General features: G+C 44.7%; 1 protein-coding gene across 1 annotated transcript in view; it reads right to left on the reverse strand.

Moving 5' to 3' along the window:
- Mib1 (mindbomb E3 ubiquitin protein ligase 1) overlaps positions 1 to 8,957 on the reverse strand; it is a gene marked incomplete at its 5' end in the record, with an annotated part of 108,608 nt that extends 99,651 nt beyond the window's left edge. Inside the window, one exon of the mRNA XM_010638707.2 lies at positions 8,843 to 8,957. Within this exon, the coding sequence (XP_010637009.2) occupies positions 8,843 to 8,957 (115 nt within the window). The remainder of the gene's footprint in view (positions 1 to 8,842) is intronic.
- Between the last annotated feature and the right edge of the window lie 392 nt (positions 8,958 to 9,349).

Genomic DNA, 9,349 nt, shown 5'->3' on the forward strand with positions numbered 1-9,349 from the left:
CCACATCCGGGTACGGCCGCACCCAAGGCCGGAGCGGCACCTTCTCCCGGGGACTGGGACCGGAGGCGGGGGAGGGCAGCCTCGGCAGAAAGAGGGAGGGAAGGAAGGGCTTCGGAGAGTCGCGGGATCGCCAAAGAAAAGAAGGAAACCGATCTCTAAGCGGCTCCCCGCGGCGCAGTGACGTGCGCATGCGCGCGGCGCTGGAAAAGGGGCGGCGGGGGGGGCCCAACCCGACTTGAAAGGACGAAGGGGTGGGTCTCTGGCCGCACCCCATTGGCTATGACGGGAGGGGCGTGGCCGGTGTGGAGGTGGAGCTGGAGGATTGGGAGACGGAGTCGCCCATCCGCTTGCCAGACTGCACCTCAGGAGGTCGGTCTTAAAGGGCCGATCTCCCAGAGGTCCTGAGCGTAACTGTGGGACTCCCTGCTACTGGGTGACTCTTCTTGTTAACGGGGGCGGGGATAGGGCAGACTCTAGCACAGATTAAAGGTGCTGTGTAGTTTTGCGTGTGTAAACTGGGAACATTTCTAAGGAGAGAATAATACTGAATGCTGGGAGCCACCGTAAAGTCTGCCCACGAATAACCAACCCTACGCAGACAGAACTCAGCCCCTACTGGCGAAATACGACCTGGAATAGGACTGAGAGTGGTTGCCATGACTTAAATAACACCATAGTGTGTGGGGTTCAAAACCACTGTTCCCCCGGATGCATTCTTAGCTTACACTATTGCTTTTCCACGAGTCCAGGGAAAGGAGAATCTCCAACAGAGCGAATATTCAAGAGAAAAGACAAGAAAGGGGCTGTAAAATGGACCCACTGAATTATTATGTAATGCAGTAAATCTAACAAGAAAATACCAATTACGGAGTCAATTGCAAAATAAAGCTAATTTTAGTGGGGGGGTTGGGGGGATTGTTTTTGGTTTTGTTTTGTTTTGTTTTTTCTGGGGGGGGACAGGATCTAACTGTGCAGCCTAGGCTGGCTTCGAACTCACAGCGATCCTCTTGCCCCAGCCTACTGAGTGCTGGGATTACAGGTATGCACCACCACATCCAGCAATTTTAGAGATTTAACAAAATTAAAATTTGCTCAGAATACAGAGGCCAAATGTCTAAATTGTGTTTAAAAATGTTTTCACCCTGGAAATGTTAAATGTGTTATTGTACACTTTGAAATGAGGCTGGCTGGTACTGCTTAAGTAACTTTTCCAGGACTACAGAGCTACTCAGCTGTTCCTAATAAGTTCAGGGCATTCTTAAGTATTTTTGTGCTACCAACTCTTCCACTCTCTTTGAGGTCTTCTCTAGATTGTTTGCCTGTTAACCAGTTAAACCGATTACTGGATTAGTGCATAGACTTTTAAACAAAGATTTTACAATAAAATATGGCTACTATGAAAAGTTATACGAGCATTTGTGATTGACTTAAAGTAAGTTAATTCAAGTAAAAGCAGCTGAGATGTCAGACACTTAACAGTGTAACCTTGCATTTTCCATCAAATATATCAGGAATGGATTTTTTTACATGTCTGATTGTTTCAGCTTCCCAGGCTTTTTTATATTTTATTTTATATTTACTGTGGCATAGTTTAATGTTAAAATAGGCTGGTGGGGTGGAGATTGAACCTAAGACCTTGCTCATGAACACAAACTCTACTCCTGATCTACACCTCCAAACCCTGGGTTTTTAATTTTAATTCCGGAGATTTTTTTTTAATACGAGTATTATTTTCCACTAAATGAAGATCTGTAATTGCTACTCCCTGGTATCCTCTTCCACTGCCTTTGCTGGACCATAGAGGAACTCAATAGAGTGTCTGAAATACCCCTGAGCAACTCAGCCCAGTCCCTATATCTGAGATTAAGCAACTTGTCCAGGATTACAGAAAAAAATTACTAGAGAGCTAAGACTATAACCTATCTACTATTGGACATATTTCTCTCTACATAAATATTCTTATCCATCTAGCCCCTTGTTAAATGCCTTGTGGATCTGCAACACTATGGTGTTGCCAATACTATTTCAAGGTCTTTGAATGAATGCAGTTAATGGTTTCCAGAAACGTATGTCCTTTCAGAAACAATGAGTCCAAAGTCACCTCGACTGTCAGTACCACTTCCAAAGTCAGAGGTCCAGAAATCCAGGGCACATCCTGTTACAAAGTGGAATTGGAACAGCCCTTATAAGAAAAAATAAAAAAAAGAACCAGAAAAATTGAATCTTTTCTCTTTCGTCTCCCTTCTGTCTCCCACAAATAACAAAAAGAAAGTCTGTCTTTTCAGGAGTTCAGCAGCATATTCACCTTTCAGCATGCCAAACGTCCATGTAACAACCCCATCATGTATCTGCCTGACAAAATGCAAATATTCCACTTAAAATGAAGATAATTGTATCCTCCTTCCCCAGAAAGAGAGGCATAAAATTATATGCATACCTGGAAGGTATTACATCTACTTCCAGTGCAGCCACAATCCTACTGGGATGTTGCCAACAGTATAAAATTTACAACCACCAACACAACTGGCAGACCAATTCTGCTAGAGTGACCAAGAAAAACAAAAAGTCCCAAACAACAACCAACACTCAATATGCAAAATAGGAAGGAAGAAAATCTGGGAAAATTATTGGTTTTAAATAGATATCTAGGGTTTCAAGTTAAATGTATACTAAAAAATTTGTTGAAACCCTAACCCCCAGCACTTGTGACTGTGACCTTATTTGGTTGTTTTTTTGTTTATTGTTTTAGCAGTGACAAAATTTATTTGAAAAAGTAGAAGTGAAGAGTGAGCTTGGGCCAAGAAAAAGAGGAAAAAGCAAAATAAAACATACCCTGGAGGAGGTGGGGCAGGATATTGTGAGGAAAGCCATGATCATCTTTGTTTGTTTCGATTTTTGTTTTTGAGACAGGGTCTTACTTTATAATTTGGCCTTGAACTCGCAGTGATCCTCCTGCCTCAGCTTCCTGTGTGCTGAAATTATAAGTGTGGGTCACCATGCCCGGCATTGTAACCTTATTTGGAAATAGGGCTTTTGTGGATATAATAAATTGAGATGAGGTCATACTGGAGTAGCATGGACCCTAAATCCAGTGACTACATCAGATCTGAGGAAAGATAATGAAGATACGCTGCTCTCTCTACTAGGAGAAAGCAATACACTTTGTGATGTTTGTCAAGTGGTATTAAGAAAATGCATTTTCAGATCAACATTTACAATAGTTGGAGATGCATACAATATTTATTTACTCCAGCAAAGAGGCCTCATCTAGAACAGCCGCTGCAACTGAAACTGAAATAAAAAAAAAAACCTGAATAAGTGTGCAGCAATACACAGGACCCACCTTCCACTGCAAGCTAAATAAGCATGTTAAATAAGAACATTATGGAAATCATTCTCACCGCAGTTTGCAAGTCTTTGATGTTGGCACACCCTGTAATTCCCCCAGGATGTGGTATTGCTTTGAGCTTGCTTTTCGGTAGGAAAAGCGTAGTTACAGGGTTCCGAGTCAGACTTTCTTACTGAAATATCTCATTCCACAGATCAGGAGCCAATATGCATATTAGTCCAATTGCCAAGTATCTCAGTGCCAACTGTGCATTCAGCAACTAGGCAAAGCCAGATATGGTGGTGCACACATGTAATCTCAGCCCTCTAGGAGGCTGAGGCAGGAAGGTTGCAAGTTCTAGCCAAGCCTGGGCAACTTCAACCTTGTTTTAAATAGAAAGAAAAACACAGAAGAGAAGGAAAGGGGTTGATAATGTAGCTCAGTTAGAGAGTGCCCCTGGGCTTAACCCCCAGCATGTACCACAAAACAAAACAAAAAAAATCCTAGGGAAGTTAACTGTAGTTCCAGCACCTGTGAAGCTGAGGCAGGAGGATCACTTGAGCCCAGGAGTTTAAGAACAGCCTGGGCAACATAGTGCACCCTGGCTCAAAAAAAAAAAAAGAAAAAAAACTAAAACATGGGAAAGTACTGTAATTCACTAACAAACTGGAGCCCAACTAGGTTCACCACAGGACTCCATGACCACCCCCTCTGACCAGTAGACTCCAGCGACTTCTTGGACCCCTCGGTGGTTAGCCAAGCTAGGAATTTCTAAGAGAGACAGTTGCCTTTCCCTACTGCCCTTCACTTTGAATAGTGGCTTCTGGTCCCTTTTGGAGAGAAAGGCCAGGAAGAGGAGAATTATAGGGGAAATGTTGGCATGGGACATCTTGAGGACCATAAGTGAGTTCTGTCCAGACTAGATGGAAAGCTGCAACAACTCGGGCCACTGTCTGCTGACCAGAGCTGAGTTTTTCTGATTGCGTAGATCAGAAATTGCTGAAGTGCCTTTAGCAGCCAACACCAAAGAACTCTGGGACTAACCCGTTTGCTGCTCCTACCCTGTTGCACATGTTGCTAACTGCATTCACCTGGTCTTGGTGGTTTTGCACCTGGCCTCTATTGGTCTGGATGGAAATCAACACATCGCAAAGCAAAACCTCACCCATCAGCCCTGCCTGCAGGTCAGCTGCAGTGAGCTTTTGAAAGATACTGGCATGCCAGGCATGGTAGCCCATGCCTATAGTCCCGGCACTCAATCCCAGCACCTGGGAGACTGAGGCAGGAGGATCACCATAAGTTTGAGGCCAGCCTTTGGTCCACAGTGAGTTTTAGGCCAGCCTGAACTACATAGCAGACTCTGTCTTAAAAAAAAAAAACAAAAGACACTGGCAATTCTTTCTCTCCTGCATACCTGTGTCTTGTTAAGAAGAATGTCTTTGGGGACAATTTTTCTCCCTAAGCTTTTGGGTCCCCACTTTGAAATTACACCAGGGAAGGCAGGAAACATGGCACACTGGTAGAATGCTTACCTAGCATGTGCAAAGCCCTGGGTTTGATCTCTGACACCACACACACACACACACACACACACACACACACACACCGTACCACACATGTTTTGGCACCTCAGCCCACCAAAAGCAAGCTACCTTTTCAGTACAGTTTTCAGTGAACCACTCTGCTACGTGGGCCACTTATATCTGAAAATTCTAGTCAGCGTTCCCAGATTGACTGGCTCAGCCAGGTACACTGTTAAGAGCTGACTTGGTGTGGTTTGGGTTTTCTCTGTGTCACTTCTAGAACCCATTCCCACACATACCCTCACTCCTCCAGCAGTACATATTTGCAAAATTTTGTGGTGCCATAATTATCCATCCCTCGGTGGGAGTATTTCCAAGAAATGCCCCACTGGGCAATTTTGTCATTGTATAAACATCACAGAATGACCTCGCTGACGGCACACCTAGGCTCTGTGGGTGGCTATCATGATCCGTGCTGTGTGTCAGTGACAGGAACATCGCCCCACTGCACATGACTGTCCATTTGTTTGGTTTATAAGCTGTCTTCTCCTAGGACAGATGAGAAACTGCCTCAGATGTTCCTGAACACCTGAAACTCCTGTGGTGTTTCAAGAGAAGGCTAGTCTCCTCAGACATCGGAAAAAGGAGTGCTTCGGTTGGTAAAGAAAGCTCAAGGAAATAGAACACTACTCTACAATTTAAAAAACAGAAAAGCTGTAAATGTCTGTAACAACTTGGAGGGATGTCAAAGGCATTATCGCAAATAGTTACACTGTAGGCTCCCAACTGGTAAATATCCCCAAAGTGACAAAATTATAGTACTAGAGAGCAGAGGAGCTGGGGGCAAGATGATAAAAAGGGGTAACACCAGGGAGCTTCTTTGTGGTGATGGAATGGGTCTGTACCCTGACAGGGTGAAAGTTAATTGAATCCACATTTATGATGAGATTTCATAGAGCTATACACTCATGCACAAAAAGACATGCGTATGAAAACTGGCAAAATAGGAATAAGGTCTATGCCCGAGTTAATAATGATATTGTATGAATGTCACTTTCCTAGTTTTTACAAGGAATTGTGCTGTTTTCCATTGTTGGGACAAAGATCCCTGGCGCCTATAACTTAAGGGAGGAAACGTTTATTTTGGCTCAAGGTTTCCATGGCGTCAGTCCATGGTAAACTGGCTGCAAGACAGAAACCTACCTGGCATGGCAGAGGAAAACTGCTCCCTACATGAGATCAGGAACCAGAGAAAGAAGGAAGGAGCCAGAGAGAAGAAAAGACACCCTTTCAGGTCCTTACCCCCTACAGCCAGGCCCCAGCTCCCACATAAGACTTTTGGGGGACATTTTATATCTAAACCATAGCAGGTATTATCATCAAATGGACCTGGCCAGAGGGTATCCAAGAACTCTGCACTATTTTTACAACTTATTATGAGCTTTAAACTAATTCAAAATCACTCAATTTTAAAGAGAAAAAAGGCATAGAGTCTTAGGGGGAATTAGGGATTCACATTTCTCAGACTCATCTGAATCCACTCAAATCACCTTCACGCTAAGTCTCACCGTCCCACCTTTTCCCACTCTTTGCCCCAAATTTTAAACAGCCGGGAGTCCAGATCCTTACTGATATCATTGCACCTATTGGTTCATCAAGCCCAAGACTTCTGGCTTCTCTGTCTCTGTTTTTAGATGGGTGTTTTGTAACTTGAAGCTGAAAGTAACCCTAACCAATTCAAAGTCTTGATTCAGATGTGTTCTCTAGTGACTTCCGTCGTCTTCCTTTCTGAAGTTATTTTATCTAAACAAAGCAATGTATCCTTCGTTGGAACTTTCTATTCCAAAGGGCGGAAAAGTCCACTTAAATCAACAAAGTCGTCTCTTTTAACACGAAGCGAATATCCATTAGGTCACAGAATTCAAAACACAGCCGTTCTCCGTTAACGCCTGCGATGTGAGAGTTCAGCCATCGTGTGTGGCCTCAGTTTCCCTTCGTTCTCAGTTCTACTTCTCCTTCGCAGGCCTCAAACTCCTGTCTCCACTCATCCATCTGTTACAGGTTCTGACAGAAAGGAGATTCCTCCTCTTTCCCAACAACCGGAGAGAGCCTTGTGACACAGGGACTCTGATATGGTCAAGCACTTACCCTTGAGTCCAACCCTGAGACTATAACAGGCCAGTAGAGCTGGGGACTTAGCTCAGTGGTTCCACTGCCTGCCTTCTAGGCACAAGGACCGGAGTTCAATCCGCAGTACCAAAAAAAAAAAAACCTCTATAAAAGGTCGGTTCATTTCTTTCTTTCTTATTTTTTGTTTTTTGCTTGGCTTTGTTTGGATTTTTTTTTTTTTAGACAGGGTCTCCCTTTGTAGTTCAGGTTGGCCCTGAACTTACTATGTAGCTCAAGATGACCTTGAACTTGCAGCGACCGACCCTCCTGTCTGTGCCTCCTGAGTGCTAGGATTACAGGAGCTCAAGAAGAAACAGTCTTGGAAGATGATTATGTTGAAGCACACTGCTTAATGTCTAAGCAGAAACTGTTAGGATTCTGCAGGAAGTTTAGGAGGAATCATCCAACATTTTACCTGGTGCCTGCCATTTGCACGGAAGCACAGTGGCTACAGGAACTCAGGCTCAGCTCTGAGGGTTACCAACTCTGTGACCTTCAACGAATCTCAAAGCTCCAATGGGCCCACGTGCCCCGGGGGTAAGACAAGGAGTTAATACTTGGTTCATTTTTGCATCTATCTAAGCAGCTAGGTTTCAGAAGTCCTAAGAGGTGATGCTTAGGAATTCACAGCCAACATTTATGTCAAACTTGTCAAAAATTAATGATAAGTCAGACATGGTGGTACACATCTGTAATTCCAGCGCACAGGGAGCTGAGGCAGGGAGATCTCAAGAGTTTGAGGAGATCCTAGGTTACACAGTGAGTTCAATGCCACCCTAAACTACATAGTGAGACCCTGTCTCAAAAAACAAAATTATGTTTTGGGACACCGAATAATTATCTGACCTGTGTGCCAAACTGGCTCTTGGTGGTGCTCTGCTCATGTGTAGGGACAATATAACCCCCACATGGACGCCAAACATACACCACCTGCTGACGGGACCTCTGACACACTTGCTGTGCTAACACCTTTGTACCAGCACCTCAAAGCCCAACCAGCATTTTTTTCCCTTTTTTCTCCCAATCAGATATACCAACGGTGAGAAGTTAAGTGACACAACAAAATTCTCATGAAATCTTGGATTTCTTTTGCTTGCTGTTTTTCCCAGGCAGACTTCACAGAGGCCTTGTCCCCTTCCAGTAGCACGGCTCACATACACATATGAAATTCCAGCCACAGCTGAGGTCCCCGCATGCCCTTTTGAGTGTTCTCGGGCATTTCCTCACAGAAGACAATGTGATATGGAGATGAGTCCCCTTGGGATTCCCAGTGTCTCTAGGCGTGGTGGCACATGCTATAATCCTGGACGGCATTCAGGAGGCTGAGGCAGGAGGACCACCCCAAGTTCAAGACCAGCAGGGGCTCCATACTGAGTTCAAGGCCAGCCTGAACTACATAGCAACACTGTCTCCAAAAAAAATTTTTTTAAGAAAAGAATTCCTAGTGCCAAAGTACACTAACTTTCTCTTCATCCCTACTACTTCTCCACGTCAGCCTCTACCATACATAGAACATTTCCCAAGTATAGTCAAACACAGCCCAAAGTCTTGCCTACTTCCCCAGCCCTGGCTGTGTATCCCTCAGATTTCTCTGGACTTTGGCAGCAGATGACAAGGACAAGCAGACCCAGTTTGACTGCCCGGCCCCCCACCAGCCACTTCCTGTCCAGGGAACCTTATCTCTCAGCAGCATACGCGTGGCAAGGGCGGCCACACTCCTCCTTCACCCTCTAGGGAAGACTATCATTTCTAAACACACTGAATCCTTTAGGGTTGGGGCTCATAAGGTGATTTAAAGGATTTGTTTTTCCAAATCACTTACCTGGATTTCCTTCTGAAATGTCAATTCTAGAACATGCGTTTCTCCCGGACCCACAGCACCCCGCCAAGCTCTCCTGCAGACCTTCACACGACTTGCGGTGTGCATCCGTGAAATATCATGAGACACGTCCCAGCTGGTAGCAGGCTAACATCCTCCCTTACACCAGTTAGCATCATTGCAAGGGTGCACTTTGGGATCATTTAAGGTGAGCCCATACTTTGGCCCAAGTTGTCACCAGATAATGCTCAGCAGTTTAGATATTGTGGTTGTCATTGCACTAAATATCACCAGCTGGGACGATCTAACTATAGTTGGCCCACACACAATAAATCACATTCAATGTGTCTCTGTCTCTCTGTCTCCCCCTCCCTTTCCTTCTCCATTTCTCTCCCTTTCTCCAGGTCTTACTCTATAGCCCTGGTTGGCCTCAAATTCTCAGTGATCCTCCTGCCTCAGGCTCCTGGACAGTGGGATTACAGGCTCATGCCTTTCAAAAGAGATGGAAGT

Source organism: Fukomys damarensis, unplaced genomic scaffold (genome assembly GCF_012274545.1).
Source record: "Fukomys damarensis isolate Sample0158 unplaced genomic scaffold, DMR_v1.0_HiC HiC_scaffold_30, whole genome shotgun sequence".
Taxonomy (NCBI): Eukaryota; Metazoa; Chordata; class Mammalia; order Rodentia; family Bathyergidae; genus Fukomys; species Fukomys damarensis.